The sequence below is a fragment of the Manacus candei genome, unplaced genomic scaffold, assembly GCF_025592945.1.
Source record: "Manacus candei isolate 608988 ecotype Guabito, Panama unplaced genomic scaffold, ASM2559294v1 h1tg000050l, whole genome shotgun sequence".
NCBI classification, from domain to species: Eukaryota; Metazoa; Chordata; class Aves; order Passeriformes; family Pipridae; genus Manacus; species Manacus candei.
The window spans coordinates 15,015,437-15,036,706 of NW_026138098.1; the positions used below are offsets into that span (position 1 = coordinate 15,015,437).

Below are 21,270 nucleotides of genomic sequence, written 5' to 3' on the forward strand. Positions count from 1 at the left end.
GGTTTTAAATGCTCTGTACAGAGACTGCTGCCTAAAATGTAAGATAGGAAATGTACAAGAGTGAAATAATGAACTCTAAACTGAAATTATGAACACAATTTATATTGGATTTGAAAATCAATATTTTGCAATTGGGTTTGATGATTAGCCCAACTTGCTTTCTAAACTCAAATGCTTTACATTCTGGCTGAAAATAAACCATCCTGGACTTTATTAAATGGTCTCTTTTTATTGAAATTTTTGTAAGATGAAGTTCAAAACTTCCTGATAAATCTTCAAGTCCTGCTTTAGAGATGGAGTTGTTCCTGGAGCACCCCAGATGACTTGGGTAATGGTCTCTACTCTCCAAAGGGAACCTAGAGCAGCTCAGCAGCCAAAAAGTGGTACTGCAGGAACAAGAGATGAAAGCCTAGGACTGGTGGAGATGCAGTAAAGTACAGGTATCTGAATATCCTCGTTTTAGGAATACAGATTTAACTAATCCCTTTATTCCTCTAGCACCTGTGCTGCTCCATCCACGGATTTTGAGGCCAGTGAAGATCCATACGGTCAAAATGACCAGTGCTAAGACATTTTTATCTGGGACTTCCTGGACTGTGTAATTTCCATGTGTGCAGCACAGAGCAGGCAGCGTGAACCAGACGCTTCCGGGAGAGCTCAGATCCCTGCACATGTGCTGCACAGATGGGCTGGGCTGGCACAGTAAATCTGCCATTTTCCTGCACAGTGGGCTCTCCCTCTGAGCACCAATCGACCCTGCAGCGCATGTGCAGTAAATCCCTCCCAGGATCCGTGGGACAAGCTCAGCCCATGCTGTGCAGGAGATAGGGGCAAATGCTGTAGCAATGCCCTGTAATTCAGATGGGTGGCAGCCCCAGGTCTTGCCTAGCTGGATTTTCACATATCAGAAATCTGGATACGTGTGAAAGTCTTCAAAAACAGTCCTCAGAATCTGCTGAGGCAGCATCTCTAGGTGGGAAAGCAGAACACATCAGAGGCACGTGGAGGAATAGGAGCTTTGAGTAGGGTGTTTGTGATACTGAGGATGAGAGAAAGTCATTGAGCTTGATAATGGCTTCTAATTCACAGAAGCTAGGTTTAGATTAGATATTAGGAAGAAATTCTTCACTGTGAGTGTGGTAAGGCACTGGAGCAGGTTGCCCAGAGAAGCTGCGGATACCCCATCCCTGGAAGTGTTACAGGCCAGGGTGGATGGGACCCTGGGTAACCTGGTCTGGTGAAAAGTGTCCCTGCCCATAGCAGGGGATTTGGAACTGGATGATCTTGAAGTTCCCTTTCAACCCAAACCATTCCATTATTCTATGATATGTCCATCTCCTTACCCTTGCAGCTGCCCATGTGCCAGCATCCCATGCCACTATTGCTACTTGTGGGGCTCTGTGTCGAGCTAGAACTGAGAAAAATATAATTCAGTATTGCTCAGTCACTCAAACAGTTCACAGTTCTGTCCCAGAAACAGTAATACTAGCAAAAGGTGGGACTTAGCTCACAGGTCATTCATGAACTGTGGGAGAATGGAGCAGAAGGACTGCAACACTACAAGATGATATTGATACCAAAACTCTATATTGGGAAACTGTGGGCCAAATCTGATCTCTTCCAGAGCATCTCCCACAGCCACATCTCCCAGGACCACAACTTTCACTTGAGTTTAGGCAGATCTCTCAAATGCTTCTCCTGTCCTGATTCAATGCTTGTCAGTCATGGAGCACCTACTGCAACCTTAAGTAAATTGCTCACATGGTTAATTAGCTTCCAAGTGTGTTATTTCTCATATGAATGTGTCTGGCTCCAGCTTCCAGCAACTGTAACTTCCTAGACCTATTTCTGACTCATTAAAGAGACATCTGCATCTGGAAATCCCTTTTCCATGCAGGTAACTGCAGATAGTCATCCTTTAAATTCAAAAAAAAAAAACAAAACAAAACACCAAAAACGAAAAGGTGATACTGTAACAAGGAATTGCAGCTGCACAAGGAGACAAGTTGTTATTGCAGAGGTACCCAGGTGATTTAGCATCTCATTGACTCCTGAGTGCTGGACGTCACAAGCGTGAGTTGTTTCATCTGTTGCTCCCCGGAGAACTACAAAATAACCAGACACCCTACCCCTGGCAAGTCTCAAATGTAGGAACAACACTGGCTTGCCTCTGGTGTCCTTGTGAATCCCTAGAGCTGGGTGGCAGATCTCTGCTCTTTGAACCAGCAGTGATGGGTAGAAATAACTTCATGTTGTGTCTGAATTGGTTGGTGAGGGGCACTAAGGCACAGGCTTCACTTACCAACTCCTTCAGGTTCCAGTGGAACAGTCAAATACCTACAGGAGCTGAGACAGGTACTAGACCTCACTCATGCCACCTGCTGCAAAGACTTTATCCTGAAGTGCCATATTTCAGATAAGAATTTCACTCCAGGAATAAGAGTCTGGTGTGAACTAGGTATGAATCTGATGATATATTGTATTCTCCATCTGCTTGGCATCACCTTTCTTCAACCAACCTGATCTATGGTAGGGCTGCACAAGCCTTCTAGCAAAGAGGGTTTTATGTCCTTGGGGGCAGCTCAGCACTCCAGGGACTTAAGTGGGTACTTAAGTGGAAGAGAGAGTTGTTAGCTTATAATCTACCTCTAGCCTCCACAATACCCTGTGACAATGACTTCTACAATGCCATCGCACACCATGGTAACAAGCTTCCTCCTTTCCAAAGCTTCCTTCCAAACTGCTTTCTGCACTGTGGACAAAACACCCCATTCACAGGCTCGTGGACCTCGATAATGTTCCCTCCAAGATGTCTCTCTTCTGAGTTGAAGGGACATAGCCTATTTAGTCTCTTCTTACATGAAGAAATCGCATACCTATGTGCACATCCTCAGCTCCTTTCCCTGTAACTCTCCTGGTTCTATTATATCTTTTCTGAGATGAAATGACAAAGACTGTAGATGGCAATCAGAATGAAAGTACAGTGTGTACTTAGACAGTACTGTAATCTCATCTATGTCTTTGCTTACCCATTTTGTTCTTCCTATGCAGGCAACCATGATTTTGGCATTCCAGACATCAAATTAAGTTTCAGCAGCAACAACTATATTAACTCTTTCCTCTTAAAAGAGCAATAGCAAAATCCTTTGCTTGTATCTCAATTCCTTGACCCTGCTAAATGACCAACTGTAAAATGATTCATCTCACCCTTCACACCTCATTTCAATGTATTTATGAATGGAGTCAGCTATAAGTTCAATGCTAGCAGAGCTTGAGTTCATGCTGCAGTGACCTCCTCCTGCCATTGCATCATTAATTTAAAGTTCCTTGTCTTGTGGCTTGAAGTTTTACACAAAATTCTTGCTCTGGATCTATTGAGTGTCCTATTACAGTCTGTGCCACCAGCCTTGTGGTAGCTTGTGTAAGTTTGAAGCTTCTGGCTCTCTGATTGAGACATATTTGCTTCTACAACATCACTAAAGAGCCTTAAACCAATACAGCAAGGATGTACTTTCTAAAGAAAGCCAAACAACCAAAACAGATTCTAAAAAATGCAGTGCTTACAAGTCCCCTGTGTCAAACATGGCAGAAGTCCTTCTCAGCAAGAGGACAGGACAAATGCTTACATTCATTCCTGAAGTTCACCCAGAGTCCTTCCCTCTGCCGGATACCACCTACTGCAGATATTTATTTCTCCTTCTCACTTGAATTTAAACAAACAAGCTCTGTCCATACACTGTCTTTGGCTGCTATTTGGGTAAAAAGCAATGCCTGAACTGCTGAGACAGACAGAACCCTCTTCATCCTCATGATGGCAGAGGCACAAGGCATGGGCAGTCATCATAAAAATACTACCAAAGTCTCTCTCATTTTTAGCACCTTGATTTTGTTTTGTTGGAACCCAAGTGTACAACCTGTGCCATTTCATGGGCTATAAGCTAACAATTTTCTCTGCCACATATGTACCCACACAGGAGCCCTGGAGTTGATTTCTGGTGCAGGGAGCAGGGCTGAGGACTGGGTCAGGTTTTAATCTGACCGCTACCTGGGCTGCCCACAGATAACCAAGACATCATCTTCAAGCCCCTTCCTAACCCTGGCATATCCACAGCTTGAAGGGAGGAATGGATTCACCACCACTGACAAACATGATTCCTTACATTTATGGGCTCCTTTCAGACCACTGTGGAATGAAATCATCACCAAAAGGAGACCAAGTGACCCAGATGGGTGGGTAACTCTCCACCAGTACTACAAACCAGGAGCAGGAGGCAGTAAAATCATGAAGGATGAGAAACTCTCGTGCCTTGCAAGGGGAGGACTGAAAATTAGGAGCTTCCTCACCTGCTTCTGCCACCTGGCCAGAGGTGCTTGGGCTCTGTGACCAGAGGGTGGATACACAATGGTGACAGCAGTATCAAGAAAACAGCAAGGAGGTTGGAAAGAGGGCAGAGATATCCAAGGAGGCACCAGATCTGGTGGCTTTGAGACCTGCGGGATGGGGAATAGAGAAAGACTGCAGCTTCAGACAAGAAAGATTTTCGCTTCTCTGGTTACCTCAGCAGTCTCAGGTCTCACAGTGGCCAGAGCATCAGGCACAGAGCACCAACAACAGCCAGTCTAGCGTGGGCAAAAGTGACTGCCAGCCCTTATCCTGCTGGCACAGCAGCTCCTGCTATGGTGGAGGTAACACCCTGCTGCTCATGAGTGTCCAGTGGCAAAAACTGGACTACAGCAGCCAAAGAACAATAGGTAATGAAAGTCCCTAACTAAATCTGCCCAGACGTGCCAGTCTACATTTTGTACCTAATGTTCTGAGCTCTAACACGTGTTAGCACCTCTCCTTCCTAATAGCTTTCCCTTGCGTTTCTTCTCTTCCATGTTATTTAGCCATGCATTAACCTTTGTGTCTCATTCCTGATCTGTTGTTAAAATCTATGTTAATTCCTTAGAATCTTATAACTTTTCCCCCAAGCAAATTCTGAGCAGTCTGGGATTCCTGTACCCGCAGACACAGTAGGTAGCTGATGTGGTCTGCACTCCAACAGCTCAGGCTGCATGAATGGTCTAATTAACACCTCATCAAACTCAGCTTTTGGTTGTGTCTGGAGAAATTCCCTCTTGCACCTGTGCATCCACAAGACACCATATCTAGCCTCCTGAACAGCAGGCCCCAGCCATCAGAGCAGTGCTCCATCACTGCAGAGCCTGTCCTTACACCAGCAGTAGCAATCCCGGTCAGGGCTCCAGGGCTTGCCAGCCCAGAGTGACACTGATGGCTATGGCTGCTCTGAGCTGTTGCTCTGTGCAGGGTGGTGCAAGAACTCAGGAGCAATAACTCAGCACCTAAGGGTGTGCAAAGCCCAAGCTTCTGTATTTCAGGCAGATCTCTCCTCCCCTCACTGTATCGTGCTTCCATCATCAGGAAGTGCACAGCTGTCACCCAGCACAACTCAGTGTCACCTGCCGAAGGACAATCTCTGCAGTGGGACAGTGTGCACACACCTCTACATACTGCAAACTCTCAGGTGTCCAATCTGCACTCATTGTTTAACAGACCCCAGAGAAAGGTGGCATCACAGGAGGGGTTCAGTTCCACCCTGTCCTGGAGGACAGACCTTAGGATTGGGTCAGAACAGCCTTGGAGGTGCCCATCTTCCACCACTGAGACCAACAGAGCCTGGTGCTTAGCAGATACAAATGCCCAACTCATGCTGACACTGCCATCATTGCAGGAAAAAATTTAAACATAACATAAGTTTAGCTTAGTTGCTTGAGATAACAGTTAAAAATAGACTGCAGTGTTTGGTACACAAAGCATGCAACAGGAAAATGTAATTCTAGTTAATACTTTGCACTGAGACTTTTCTCTGAATGTTTCAAGACCTAAGGTAACTCCTGAGGCTTTCCCTGGAGAACACCTAATGCCAGGTTCTACTGCTGGAGATCACTCCCTGGGCTTCTCTGAGCTCTCCTCTCCCGTTTCAGTTCATTTCCGTTGCTTCCCCTACCAAAACTCACTTCCTCACTTTGTGTAACAGAACCATGCTTGCCTGACATACTAATCCACCCTTCCCATCTTCTCCTCTGGGGTGTCATCTCCTCCCTCCAGACTTAATTAACGAGTCATAATCTTCCACTTGGCATATCTCTTCCTACCTAGCTGACTTCTGCTGTTCATCACATATTTTTTTTTAAAGAAGAGAAAAACTTTGCAGACTTTGCATCACCAGGACTATTAGCTGTACACACTTCATTCACTCAGGATCACATCCTACTGTGATCACTATGTAGACCACTCATGGTGGTCTAGCAAGGCAGACAGAAGATTTGATATTGAGAGCATCTTTCTAATCCTTCTCATCTCTCTTGCTTGCTAACTATGTGGGGCTCATTCAGGACTGTGAGAGGCATGTCCTGGCTGTGACAGCACCAGGCACATGCTGAGCCACATTCCATTGACCAGTTCTGGATGCTCCTGCAGAAGACAGAGCTCTCAGTAGCATTAACCCAGATACTGAAGAGACCTTGGGGAGCTACTGGAAATACAGCTCATGCTGTCAAAGATCTTTGGCACTGGGGTTTGTCCTTTTGCAACTCCATTTCCAAATACTGCAAATGAGCGTTTAGTCCTTTGTCTTTGTGTAATCAGACTTGTTCCTCCTCTTTAAGCCCTGCTTGGTGATAATGAGGTCTCTATGTGGAAAGACAAGCAGCTCTTTTCCCACAGGACCCTGTGGGCTGCAAGGCCATGCAGGCAAGTGCCACTTGTCGTGAGCTGCAGACACCAGGATTTGGAGTGCAGGACACAAGGTTTCTCCATGGGAAAGAGAAAACACTTTGAGCACCTGTTGACCAGAGCCACCCTGGCAGGCAGGATGGCAGCAGAGGAAACAGCACATAGCTTGGAGAGCAGGCATGCTCATCACAACTCTTTCAGACCAGCACGGGGGTCTGGAGAGCCCCCACCATCCTGTCACCAGGGCTATACCTCTTACATACCTACCCTTTCGTTTGAGTTGGGGTTTCTGCCATTCTCTCCACCACATTGTACACTACAGCCTCACTCCCAGGGTTGCCGTCTGTCAAAACACAGCCCCAGCAACACTGAGCTGCTGGACCACCCTGGCCGTGTGACTTGGCTCTTCCGACCTCCCTTCCCTGGGACCCGGCTGCGGTGCATGAAGGGCAAACGCAGCAGTAGGACTTCCCTTTCTCTAATAGCTTCTTGGCTCTCATCCCCATTGTTTGTCTTACTCAGCCCGCTCCTCCCGGCGCTAATAGATTTCCTGCTGATCAAGGCTACTACAACATTTTGTAACTCCCCCTGCGCCGCTTCCATGCCCTGTACCAAACCCAGGGGCTCCGTCAAGCACTGCACTCCCGCGGCATCGGCGCCAGCTGTAGTGTGGGTGCAGGGGCTGTTCCCCCACTTTTGTCGGTGGGAGGGACGCTGGCGGCGCAGCTGGTTCAACCAGCTTTATGGTCTCTTTGTGCTGCTGCAGCAGAGCTGAGAATCTGGCCCTGGCTCCCTCCCCGCCTCGCTGGGGACTGCATCAGTGTGCTGTTTATTGTTTCTGCCAGATCATTCCTGCAGATGTTAATGAATGCTAGACCCAGCTTTGCTCCCAGCAGAGTCCCTTCCACACCTCCCCCTGCCCAGTCTTCTGCACTGGAGTTTCTGTTTACAGTCCTGCAGGGAATTTCGCTTCTGCTGCATGGTCTTCAAGCTGCACAGTCTCAACTCCTGCTGCCAGCAGGCTCCCACACCTCCCTGATTCCTGTAGCTGTCCAATGTTACCTCCAGGTGTCTGTGTCCCTCACTGTCACCATTCCTTCTCCACCTTTGGCCTTCCCAAACTAGAGACCTGCCAATTCTCCTAGGAGGAAGAGGGCTTGGTCAGTGAAGAAAGTTGCTAGAGGTTCTTCCTCTGCATGTATGGAGAAAGCACAGGGAGAAGTCACTAAATAGTGACAAAGCAATTTGTCCAGGAGAACTCAGAGATAAAACATCCACGCTGGTAAGTGGTGCCAGGACCCACCTCCTGATCTGGCAGCCCACAGGCCTGCAGCAGCCTGCCCTGTCTTCAGATCCCAACAAGGTGGGCACCTCAGTCTGCCTATAATTGGGAAACACTGGAAGTGCTTGGAAGAGTGTTAATTAGTTCAGCCTAAAATCCCAACAGCTACCTCTGCAGAATTTTAGCAGTACAGACAACCATCTCCCCAAGTCTCTGCTACTATGGTGGCTCACCCTGGAGGCTATTGGACATCGGGAATTCAAAGAGCAAGCCTACTTGTTGCAAAAGGGCTCTGTCTCAGGAGGGATTTCTGATCTCTTTTTCATCAAAACAATATCACTTACCCTTCCAGGAAAGCGATGACGTTCTTTCTGGGCCTCCCAATGTTTGGCCCATAGAGGTGTGCTCTGGAATAAGTGCGGATAAGCTGCATCAGGCTTCTCAGCTGAGTGTAGTCCTTTCCTAGCTGGCTGCCATTCACCGAGCGGCCAATCAGTGTCCGATAGTTATTGGGTTCTGGGAAAATAAAAATACACAAGCAAGGCTTGTCAGCTCTGCTCCTTCATCTGCACTTCCAGAGAGAGACACACAGCTCACCCTGTCACACAGCTTGAGGCCCGGAGAGGAGGTAGGCAGCAGAAGGAACCTTTAAGGAGCAGATGAGAGCCACTGCTTGCTCTCCTGCACCCTTTTTGCTGTGTGCTGGGAGAAGGACCTGTACCTTGGTGTCATGCTCCCATCCCCGTAGAGTTGCCCACTTCCCATGGCACTGTAGCCACCATACAAGTCCACCCCAGGACCAGCTGAGCCCAGCAGCCAGGGCAGAAACACTGTATACACTTAATACTAACTAGTAGAAATGTCCAGCTAAGGGCTAACTCACACCAAGTCTGTCTTAGAGATGGTGCTGGGGCCTTTAAATCCATCTGAAACTACACTGGCAAATTATCCTGGGATCTGCAAATATTCTCTTTCAAAACTGAATATATTTCTCCTACAGTGAGCTCCATTCCTGTGGCTCTCCTGTTCCCACACTCACCATTGCCCAGCTCCCAGGAGATGTTGTACTTCTTGCTGGCACTGTACTTCAGGAGGCTGAGGGCATTGGAGCTGTTCCAGGAGTTGTTGGGATTTCGGCGCAAAGCATTCAGTGCAAAGATCAGGTGAAGGCCAGAGCAGTCAGCAAAGTTATAGAGTTTGTCTAGAGACCTGGCTGGGAAGAAACAAAAAACAGTTTGTAATTCAAAAGAAAGCTAGTTCCAGGGAGGTTCAAATGATCCTGCTGTCCATCATACCTTGCCTTCTGTGTTGGATGAGCCAGGGTCAAATGCCATCCCCACGACATCTGTAACTGCAGAAATGAACCTGACCTTTGAAACTGGGATAGGATTCCAGGTGTGGGCTCATCTCCTTCCAGCATGAAACTTGGATGCCCTCCACCTCTGTGTCAGAGCTGGGGCCATGTTACCAGAGACAAGTGACTTTATAACATCTCTTTTCATCTGCTGTTGGCAAGGAAAGTTCAGCCTTTCCTGTGCTTATTCTGCCTTGTATCTTTTCCAGAGCAGACCCCTGTGGTGACTGGGGAGCAGAGAAGGAAATCACCACCCCAGAGCTGCCAGCTCATGGCCACCTCTCCTACATGCCACAACAGCCTGCTCTCTGCTCCCACAGGCCCCAGTACAGTAACCAACACCCAGCAATGATCAAGTAAAGCCTCCATGCACCACACACCCAGCTAACCTCTGCCCTGCACCCAAAGACTGGAGCTTTGTATCATCTCTTGACGTAGGGGAGAGAGGGCCTCCCTGCCTAGCGACAGCCTGGATGTGCCCTGATGCCAGGGTGGCCTTCCTGAGGTGCTGGGGCCCTTGTGGGATTCATATCCTACCTGCTGGCCCCAAAGTTCCCAGGCTGGCATCTCCCTGTACTATAGCCTTGATGAGCAGTGGGGAACCAGCCAGCAGCGGCAGGAGAGACCAAAGAAAGAGCTGACCCACTATTTAGGGTGGTGTGACATTAGCACAGAGCCCTCCTGGGAGAGACACAATACTTAATGACTTTTTTTCTTAAATCTTCCCTAAAAACTGAAAAGCAATCAAATGCCTGATGAAGCTAATGCCAGTATTAGCAGGACACAAACTCACATGACAGAGAGAGGAGATTTGGTTAGAGAGCAATTAGATAACAGTGGTGTTTTCAATCATCCCTGCCTGTTGAACTGCATCCCAGGACACTCAGCGAGCTTCCTGAAGCAGCCTTGGAGATGCAACCACTTAACTGTGAGGAGCCACCAGGGATAGGGAGGTTCCAGGGGGCCAGGGAGGGCAGACCGTGGGTTCTGCTTTCAGAAGAGGGGAAGGAGGCACTGGGGAGTTACGGAGTAGGCAAACTGGCTTCAGGTCCCAGAAAAACACTTGGACAAATAATCAAGTTGCTTGTCAGCACTTACAAAATATAAGGAGATGATCAACAGCCAGAGGGAAATGCCAAGAACAAATCACACTGAAGCAATCTACTGACAGGAGAGAAGGGCTTGTGGGCAACAAAGCAGCCATTTATGTCTTATACCTTGATGGGTTTTGAGACTTTGAACACAAAGGATTGCACATGATATTCTCTCCAGAAACTGAGGTAACCCTGATCTGGACAGAATTGCAATGAGAAATACACACACAACAAGAGCAGCTCTCAGTAATTTGCTGTTAGAGTGAAGGGGTTAGGCAGCCTTCTCTAGATCATTTTCAAAAAAAAGTGGGGTATAAAGGAGCAGAGGATACATCAAACTTGCCATGGCACTAAGGTTATAGCACGCACCACCATGGGCAAGGGAGCTGAAGGGAATGGAGAGGAGGCCACTGCATGCTCAAACAATTGCCCTTATGCCGGGGGGGATGCTCCAAGATTCCCTGCAGCATACTGCCCATCTGATGTGCAAGTGAAATGGTGACAGCCGGGAGCTGCTCATTCTGGTTGGGATAAGCTGCTACAGCCTGTATGTCTGCATTTGTACTGTTGCCTTTCCTGGTCACTAAAGCCTCAGTGAATACAGAACCAGTTCTAAGAGTGAACTTATTTCAAAAGTAAAGTTTTAAGGAGGGTCAAGGAAATAAGCTAACTGAATAGCTAACTGCAGAAAAGTTATGGAAAGAAGACAGGGAAAATGTGGAAAAGAAATTCCTAATCCTTTTCACCATGTTTTTCTAAATGCTACTGAGTTGTTTGAGCGAAAAGTAGCTGAATTAGATTAATCTAATGTATTCATCCCACTGGTAGGCACATTAGCTGTTTTTCTGGATGTTTAGTGAATTAGAGACAGATACAGTTACTTAATACTCATTTACTCCAGACCCCCAGGCAAAAAGCTGCACTTGAAGTGAGACTCCTATAAAGAGGATAAGATAGACACCCAAATGACAAATGAAGCAAGCAAAAAAGGTGTTACCTGCAGTTCTTCTGAGAGAAATGAAACCTTTTCACAGCACAAAACAGTTGTACTGCAGGAGGGGATTTGGTTCATATTTAGGAGCCACTGCAGGGGACTGAGAATTGATTTTCCATGCATCCACAAGAGGAAACAAGATGTCTGTTCATCCCAATGCAGGGCCTACCACTGTGAAATTATATTTTCCCCATGACACTTATTTTGTTTCCGTGCGCCTGGACACAGAGATGCCACGTGTATTTCATGTTCTGCCACAACTTTCCAAGCTGGAAACCTCAGCAATCAGGGGAGCAGGCTAGGAAGAACACACAGATGTCTGGAATTTGCTCCTGCACATTTCCAGTGGTGTCCCAGAACAGACTGACTTACAGACTGCAATGAAGCTACAAAGAGCAGAAAAGCACTAATAAACCTATCTTTGCATGAAACCAGATTGTTAATACAGCCACTCTTGCTATCAAGAGTATCAGGTACCAAATCCACTTACCTCCTTTGCTCTTGGCAGCTGCCTTGGGATTGTATGAACTTGGAAGAAAACCCATCCAGTCACTCTGGAAGAGCCTTGGTAATCAGTTTGCACAAGCTACCCAACCATTCGTGGTTAAAGCACATGTCTGACCCCTCTGAGATGACTGCCTTAAACTGGATGTCTTCAATGCAGACAGCTGCATTTAGATGAGAAGAATACTGTCATGCAGAGTGCATGACAGCAGTGTGCTCAAGTGGCCAAGGAGGCCAATGGCATCCTGGCTTGGATCAGAAATAGCATGGCCAGCAGGACCAGGGCAGTGGTCATCTTCCTGTACTTGGCACTCATGAGGCCGCACCTCGAGTACTGTGTTCAGTTTTGGAGCCCACGCTGTAAGAAAGACATTGAGATGCTGGAGCATGTCCAGAGAGGGACAACAAAACTGTTGAAGGGTCTGGAACACAAGTCTTATGGGGAGGAGATGAAGGAGCTAGAGGTGTTCAGCCTGAAGGGGGCTCGGAGAGACCCTATCAACTCTCTAAAACTACCTGAAAGGAGGTTGTAGCAAGGTGGGGGTCAGCCTCTTTTCCCAAGCAACAAGCATTAGGACAAGAGGAAGGAGCCTCATGTTGTGCCAGAGGAGGTTTAGATTGGATATTAGGAAAAATTTCTTCACTGAAAGAGTTATCAAGGATTGGAGCAGGCTGTCCAGGGAAGAAGTCGAGTCACTATTCCTAGAGATATTTAAAAGAGGTGCAGATGTGGCATTTGGGGGCACAGTTTAGTGATGGAGTTGGCAGTATTAGGATAATGGTTGGACTTAATGATCTTAGAGGTCTTTTTCAACCTAAATGATTCTATGATTCTGTGGATGGCTAAAGCACAAAAAGAAGCTTATTTAGAAGACTTTGAGTGATGTCCAGTCCTCCATATGTACAAACAGAGCCATAAGAAAATGCTATAAATATTTTACTGCCATGACTAGGGATGGCAACATTACTTCTGAGTAATGAGAACATGAAGAATCATAGTATTATTAACAGCTGGCTAAAACTCACTTTGAATTTTGGATAATTGCACTATTTTTTCTTCATCAAACAAAGAAAATCATACAGGAATTTAACCTTTCTCCAGCTAACAGATCATTAGGCAAGGCTTTCACAAAGTATTTCAATAGAAAAAGCCATTGTCGTACTAGAATGAATCTTAATAGAGCAGAACTAGATTTATGGGATGTCCTCCCTGCCCCTTCTCCCCCTCTGCCCAGTGCAGAGATGCACATACTCAGCACTCATGTGCCACTCAGCTCAGGGAGAAGGAATTAAGAAAAAAATAAATTAAAAAAAGCAGAAGGATGCTGAGAGTCAGCTTCTTCCATTTACTAATGCTCACATAGTTGGAGTGAGGATAATCAAGGCAAGAAAACTCTGTTCGCTCGCACCCAGTGGCAGCACTTGATAGTGGGTCTCAGTGGGGCAGGTGCCTGTCTCAGTGGGTTTGGGACAAACAGCAGCCAGTAGTCACAGGCCACATAACCCTGGCAGAAAAAAGAAATCAGAAGATATTTAGGCTTTCTCAACCTTTTGCATCCTTGTTTGCAGAGGTTTGAATGCATCTGGACAGTGAGTACAGCCCAACGATGCATGGCTGGGTGGCCACCAGTGAAGATCTGCTAGAAAACCCTGCACTCAGCCAAAGCTCTGCACAGAAATTAGAGTTTTTTAGCTGCTTGTATTGATCTCATGCATTCTGCAAAGAGAGATAAACAATTTCAAAATGCAGAAGGTGTCTGTGAAGCCACAAATGATGGTGGGGCTCAAGGGACAAGTACGTCCTTTGGGATTCTTTCCCATTTTTCTTCTTTTTATACAAGGCTAAATTTTAATGTTCTCTGAAAGATGGATGGTACTTAACTCTGTGACATGCCAATACAAAATCTGAGGCACATTAAAACATCTCTGACAGTTTCAAATAATTGGAAAGACTTTCCAGTTGTACTTACTGAATTAAACATTATACAAGAGACTTTTTAAAGAACACAGTATTGACTGCTGTTTGGTAAGAGGGACAGTTCAAGAATCTCTGGGTTTTAAAATCTTCTACATTTTTTATTCTGCTTCAGGAACTTTGCTTTGTCAGGGTTTAGCACGAAGAGAGAAAATTCGTATGCCCATTGAGATGGAGGCTGAGATCAGTCAGTGGGCTGAGGGGTGGTAGGGCATGGCACAGTGTGCCAGGGGCTTTTGTAACTCTGGGAAGTCAACCAGGAGGGCAGGAAACAAGAGCCCGTTCTCCCTCTATTCCCACCACTCACCACATCTATCTCATGTATGTACAGCACATGCAGACACTGAGGAGGATGAGATAAGAGCCGAGCATGGAGTGAGCAACACACAGTCCCCAAATCCTCAGGTTAGCTGAGAGACCAGTCAAATGCACAACAGATGAACCCTTCTGTTGACAAAGCAAAGAAATGTAGTTCTAGAAAGAATAATTCAACTAATCATGGGTGTTGCTCAACTCTCTGTTCTCCATAAATTCCAAGCAAGGCCTGAAGCCTCCCTGCAAATAACTCCTGGTGGCAGCACTGCAGCATCCCCTCCTCCTCGAGCTTCTTGAAGGAGATAGTGGAGGGTTGGGATTGGGAAAGACCTGGCAAAGAGCAAAGAGAATCCCAAAGAGATTTTTAGAGGGAGGGGGCAGAAGGAGTGGTACAGGCTGTTCGGAGAACAGATGAGTAAGATGGCTGGTGAGAGCAATGAATGGAAAAAGAAAGATACTCCCACTTACAGAAGAACAAGCGGGTACATGGAAAATTCATTTACAAACAAATTGCCACCACTGTCAGCTGAATCCCATTTGCACCGGCTCTCTTACACTGAAAATCCTCATAAAACCACATGTGTGTGGCTAGGACTAAATGTTTTCTTAGCAATAAATATGAATCAGAAGATATGCAACAGGCAATTAGAGTAATTCCAGACCCATAGGACAGGTCGGCAGCACTGGCTTGAATTCTTCCCATGGATTGCATCCTCAGTCACGACAGGGTTTCAGACAAGGAAATCAGAAAACCCCCATCCAAAATCTGTACAGTTAGAGCACCAAAGAATAACCTTCACCATCACTGCAAGTTCAGAGGAAAAGTAACATCCCACACTGTCCATATGCACTGTAACATCCAGCTTGAGCCACCGGATCATGGGAAGTTTTTTCTATTCTAGCTGCATGCTAAGCCATTCCATCAAAGTTGCTGCTTAACGAGAATTTTAAAGATTTCAAGGCTACCAAGAAACCCACACAGTTGCTGGAAATCACATTTTAATTATGACCATCCCAGCTGGGAACCTGTTTGGTTTTAATTCAGTCTTCTGGAGCATTTTGTTTTGCAGTAAAACCCCACCATGTAAAGAAAGATGCTGAAGAATTCCCAGGCAAAATCGTTGGCGGGAGGGAAATATTTGCTTGCCTCAGATACACGTTTCACCTGAAATGATCCCTCTACCTGGTCAGTTTCCCAGTAACCTCCAAAAATGATGGAGGTGTGCAGAACTGTCCCTTAGTCTCCTTTACCTACCAGGCTTCCTTATTGCTCTACGGAGGAGCAAAAGATGGGCATGTACTATGAGTGGGAAGCACTTTCCAAGGCAAGGTGCAGCATTGGAGGTCTGTTCTGAGTGACAAGAAGTGCTTTGGGAGAGCCTAAGGGTACTATAGAAAAGGGATCTAGTTTAATCCTATCTGAAGAATACCTGAAAGTCGGAGGAACTGGCTTTAATACTGCCAGCCAGTGAAGAAATGCTGCGCACTGTGTGTTAATGAGAACCTGGATTTTATATCCAGCTGGATGACAGATGGGGGATCTGGGGCTATTCCCTTTGGAATATCGAGGGGGCCTTTTTCCAGAGGAATTGTCATCATCCCTGGTCTTTAGGCAGCTGAACATCGACCCTCAATATTCATTCAAGTCTTTAACTAGATTTTTCATTTCACTGCCAACACAGAGGTGATTATGCTGACCACGTGAGCAGGTTTATTCCTTAACACCACCATACAGAAATAGCAGTCTGGGGGCTTGGTGTCAATCTCTCGCCAATAAGGAGCTTGGCCAGCAGCCATAGATTGTGGGCTGAGTTCCCAGCTGGCATATAACTTGGAAGACAACCACGAGGTCTGGGTTCAATATCCAATTGCTAAGGAGTCTGGCTGACAGCCTCATTTTGTGGAATGAATCCCAAATTAATATAATTCTTTTGATACCAGACAAGGGGCATGGACTGCTTCCAAATGCTCTAAGGGCTCAGATAAAAGCCATAGGCATTGGGTTCAGTGTGTAAATGGTATTGAGGTCGAATAACAGTCAGGATTGGGCTTAATCCTCAGATGGTGAAAAAAAGGAATGAGCCCTGAGCTCTGTCTTCATGCAAAAAAAGGAGGGCTCAAATGAGCAGAATAGCTCTGTTTTCAATCCTCGCGTGGTAAAGAGCTCACAGGACAGTAATGGTTTCTAGGAACAAGTGTAAACTGACATGGAGCTTCAGAAGAGATGTGGGATCTGGGTTCAATCTCCAAATGCTATAAAGCTCAGATAATGTCCAGAGGGGCAATTTCCAAACCCTCTGTTCAAGTCCTGTGTCTAGGAAGAAAATAAGATCATGTTACAGCTAAGAAAATTATTTTCTCCTGCTGCATAACTTAAGGTGTTTTCCCTTTTGAATCAGGATTAATCCAGTATCTTCTAAAGTTTCAGAGGGAAATGGAGGTGAGCAGGGAAAGGACTACAGGTTTGAGCAGAGCAGAAGAACAGAGCACGGGAAAATAAGACTGTGAGCACCACCTGCTCTTCCACATCTTGTTGGCCACCCCTGATCACTGGGATGGAGCCATGGAAATTGCTCCAGAGAAAAAGTGAGTACAGCTCATCAGCATCCTCAGTGGTCAACAATGCCTGCATTTCTGGGCATCCTTGGGGCCTCTGCAGGAGGCAGCTCATCCCACCGAGAGATGGCAACAGCCTGCTTGGCAATTACGTCTCACTGACACCGCTTGCACCAGGGATTGGTGTGAAACAGTGTGTGCAGCAGTAACTCACTCCCGCTCTCACAGCTTACTCATGGAATTGCCTCCTGATGTGGCTTGTTTAGCTAGCTTGAGTCATTCTGCTTTGGATAAAGGAATACAAATAACACGAGTAGAAAATATTCAAATATTATTTTGATCAGGGATTTAAAACTGGTCTGTTACATAGGGAATCCTTCCTGGATAAGGCTTTATTGAAAGTGATCTTGATCCTCTGAAAATTTTCAAATTTGATAGCACTAATTCCCTGCTCTTGAGGAAATTTTTAAAACCCAATTCCAGTCTTTGTGACTCTCAGCTTTAACTCTAAAGTCCAAATAAGATGGACCACAGTGGACAGGGCCTGATCCATGTGAGTGCTGTTATAATAGGTTGTGGTTTGTCAATCTGACCTGCAGCTAGCCAGACTCTTGAGCAGCAACAGCAGACTTGGGGTAAAACCCTACAAAATCACCCCTCAGGGCAGCAACTACCCAGTCCTAATGACCAGAGGTACTGGAGAAAAGCCCTGTCAGCACCATCTCCTCCATGGCCAGTGGGCACAGCCCAGTGTTTTGCTCTTTACCCTGTGCAAAGCTATGATGGTGGGGACAGGCATGCCACAGAGCCACATGTGCCACATGCCACAAAGCCGCCTTCCTCCAGGCTTTACCTATGCACGTGGAGGGAGTGAACCTGCCAGACTTGGGAACATGGCTGCAGACATAACCCAGCTCTCCTGCCAGACCGTTTGCTGACAGAATGACTGTTTTATATGGCTATAAGAGCAGCTATAAGTGCAGCTGTCTGAAAAGCAACAAAATGTATGATGTGTGTTTCTAAATCCAATGACAGCTGGCAGTGCTGCGCTGCAGCTCATTCCTTCTTTTACACGATTTAGCTAAAACACTTCTCTGTGATCACCCTGATTTATTAACAAACAGCAATTTCTGGAACAATTTAAAAGCAGTCCCAAATAGGTAAGAAGTGGTCAGCTCCTCAAGCACTCAGTGAGCTCCCAAATAGGCAGGCAGCTAGAGATGGACAAGGATGGCTGACTGGAGGACTGAGTGCCCTCTCTGTCCACCTCACAGGGAGGACTGGGCTGTGAATCACATCGAGCCTTTGAGGCAGGGGCACCTATGGTAGCTGCAGAGCATTACCCACAGGTAGAGGAATAGTGATTTATACAGTTTAAAGCTGGCTTGAGGTGCAAACATGAGCCATTTCTATGCTGCCATGGAGAAGAGGTGACTCAGTCCCTCCACAGTGCTGCTCTCTAGCCCAGGAAGCCACATAGAGGGGCACCTCCTCCTGCACCTGAGTCTGACCTCTCAGGCATGGGAAACCCTGTGCAGCCCAAACCCCCACAGGTGCATACAAGATAATGCCACAGCTTGCTGTACAGCCATATATTATAACACAAGGCAGAGCAAGAAGACAGGGACAGGTGCCGTGCCTGTCCCCACACGCACCTCCTCCTGCCATCTGCAGGGCAGATGACAACAACTGTCACAGGAACCCATGTCCCCTGTGCATCACTTGCTGCTCAGGCAAGCTGCATCCACGCCGTTCTTTCAAGCTGCCCCCGTCTCAAGGCACTGGTTTTCTTTATAAATACTTTTTCTTGACAGCACTCAAAGAGCTAACACTGCAGCAAGAGGATGGATGTTTTCAGCACTTCCCTGCAAAAAGTGAGCTGGGCGGCACAGGCTGAGCAGCAACCTGTGCACATGCTGCATGGCTAAACTGGAACGAATGAAAGATATACAGGTACAAAGCATGTTTTTAACATGTTCATTTAATCTCTATTAAGAGCTTAAACCAGGTAAGCTGTGCATCTAGTTCACCTACTCCCTTCAGCCCCTCCAGCAGCTCCCATACTCCATTTTTGCTGCCCAAACTGCTTGCCATGTGGCAGACATGTGGCTTGGTTCAGAAGAGCCTCACGCAGGGATGCAAGCCAGATCCAACCAACAGCATCCCTGGAGCCACAGAAGGAGCAGTGCCTTGTACCAGGCCCTCTGCCTCCTGCCCCCCGGGTCTCTGGCTGCTTCGGAGCAGAGTGACATTGATCAGTCATGCGAGGAGGCTGAACTACCACATCGGGAACAAATTCAAACTGAGGACTTGGGTGTTGCCAAACCCCAACATTCAAAAATCATGAGTCAAACTCACAAAAATCACGAGAAACCTGGTTTTAACATAATTTTCGTTGTCTGCTGTTTTCAAAAATGTGGGGTGCCTTTATAGGCTTTTAAGCTCTTCTACTACCAGGAGAGTTAAAATATGGCTTGTTTTTATTTTTCCTTTTATGGCAGTTGATATGCGGCAAAACAACTCTTTTACTTTACAAGTTTTTTGGGTTGGCCTCGCTTCCCCACGGGCAGAGGCTGCAGCCAGTGGCCAGGAATGGCAGGGGCATGCTTGACATCCCTCAGTGCCGGGTGCTGCAGCAGAGATGCTCTGCCATCAAGCAGGGGTCTGGCCATCTCCTCTTACAATCCCTAGCTCTTGGCAAGCAAACCCAGAATCCACAAAAATCAGGTGCTGCATTTTATGGGTCTGAGTCAAAGTTTCCTATCGTGCAAGGAGCCGCAGTCACTGTGCGCTGCTGAAAACCGCCGGTCCCAATTCCGGCACATCCTCCCCTGCCTGCTGACCCCGTTCTTGCCATCGGCTGTCTCTAGTTGTTCCTACTCAGCAGAGCAGCTGAATTCCCTGGGAGGAAGAGGGAGTGACTAGGTCTCTTCGCACACTTTGTGAGTTGGGCATCTGGTATTTTTCAAAACTCTGAAACATTTTAACTGAAAACTGTCTTTAAAAAAAAACCCAAAAAACCTCAAAAAACCCCAAAAAACCAACCAAAAAACAACACATAAAACCGGAAATGTTTCAATCTGAAATCCTTAATTAAAACCACACTCTTTAGCACATAAAGAAGGAAGTTAAAATAGAAATGTACTTTTGCACATTACAGACAGCATTATAATAAACACAAAGCACTGCCAAGAAAGAGGCATTTTCAAGGCTAAAGTAGATGCCTCCAGCTGCACTCAGATAATGTCAGAGGGCTCATCTGCACTGTTGAGTGTCGCTGCATTTGAACACAACAGTGATCAACCGAGCTAGTAGGGTGAGGAAGATGGCACTTACTGGTGCAGACTGTGAACATTGCAGCAAAGACCATGACCCTCTGCAGTCTGTGACCTTCACTGACTTCCCACAGATCATAGACCTGGGTCTTAATCTGTAAAATATTTGAAGGAACTGGCCCTGACTCTCTCTGCTCCTCTGGGCTCACAGATATGGCTCAGCTGGAGGGACCCGGTTTGGCAGGATCTCTCTCCAGCTAATCTTTGGAGGAATTTTGTACCAAAGCACACAGGGTGGAGTCTGAACCTGATTTTGGAGGCACAGATGAACGGCTGGAAAAGGCCAGCATCGTTAGCCTGATGTCCAGCACCAGGCAGCCTGGGATGCACATGAGGAGTGCAGGAGTCAAAACCAGTCCCTCAGCAGGATAGATCAGATATTTTGCACAGGTACCCACAATCAGCTTAAAATTTGCTGCAAGTATGGAAATCACCCTACCCCCATGTAAAGTTTTGCAGCTATTTAACATCTGGAGTGAAAATGGGCACCTGATTTTGAGTCCAAACTTACCTGTTTTGGCCTTCTAGTGATTGGATCTTGCTATACCCCTGCCTGCTAGGTTTTTATTTCTTGTGGATATCTCAAATTTAAGGTCAACCCTCCTCTAAACACACTTTCATTAATCACTACTTGTTGCAGGTCTTCAGTATATCCACAGTAATGCAAGCTGTTCCAAGCTTCCAATCAATTCTGCAGCTCTTTGCTGTCCTGGGCATCTTACCAAGCTCTGTCAACAAACCACTGCTATGTGGGACATTTAGGATCTCATGAACCAATTGATGTGCTGTGGGAGGACAGGTCTGCTCAGACTCCTGCTCCTCTGCAGCAGCCACAGAGCCAGAGCAGCCAGAGCAGTCTGCACATAAGTGGCAGGAGAACAAACGGGACTTATTAAAAGCCCTTATACACAGCTACAGCAATTAGCCTCACATGTGCTTCATGGAAAGACATCATTAGAGGTGAATACTGATATGAGGTGATGTCACTTGTTTAGAAAACAGAAGAAGGAAATAGGAAGGGGGGGGTTGTATGAAGAATGCTCGGGGTTTCAAGGAGAGGTGAGAAACAGACTTTGTGCATGTCCCCAGGGACCAAGAAAGAGAAAAAGGAGCACAGAAGAT

General features: G+C 46.6%; 1 protein-coding gene across 2 annotated transcripts in view; it reads right to left on the reverse strand.

The window, feature by feature from the left end:
* Positions 1-21,270, reverse strand: part of HPSE2 (heparanase 2 (inactive)) — a 108,973-nt gene that overhangs the window by 26,880 nt on the left and 60,823 nt on the right. For both annotated transcript variants that reach the window (XM_051800204.1, XM_051800203.1), the window contains 2 exons: positions 9,061-9,234; positions 8,366-8,537 (listed from right to left, as the gene is read on the reverse strand). In XM_051800204.1, coding sequence (XP_051656164.1) covers positions 8,366-8,537; positions 9,061-9,234 — 346 coding nt within the window. The remainder of the gene's footprint in view (positions 1-8,365; positions 8,538-9,060; positions 9,235-21,270) is intronic.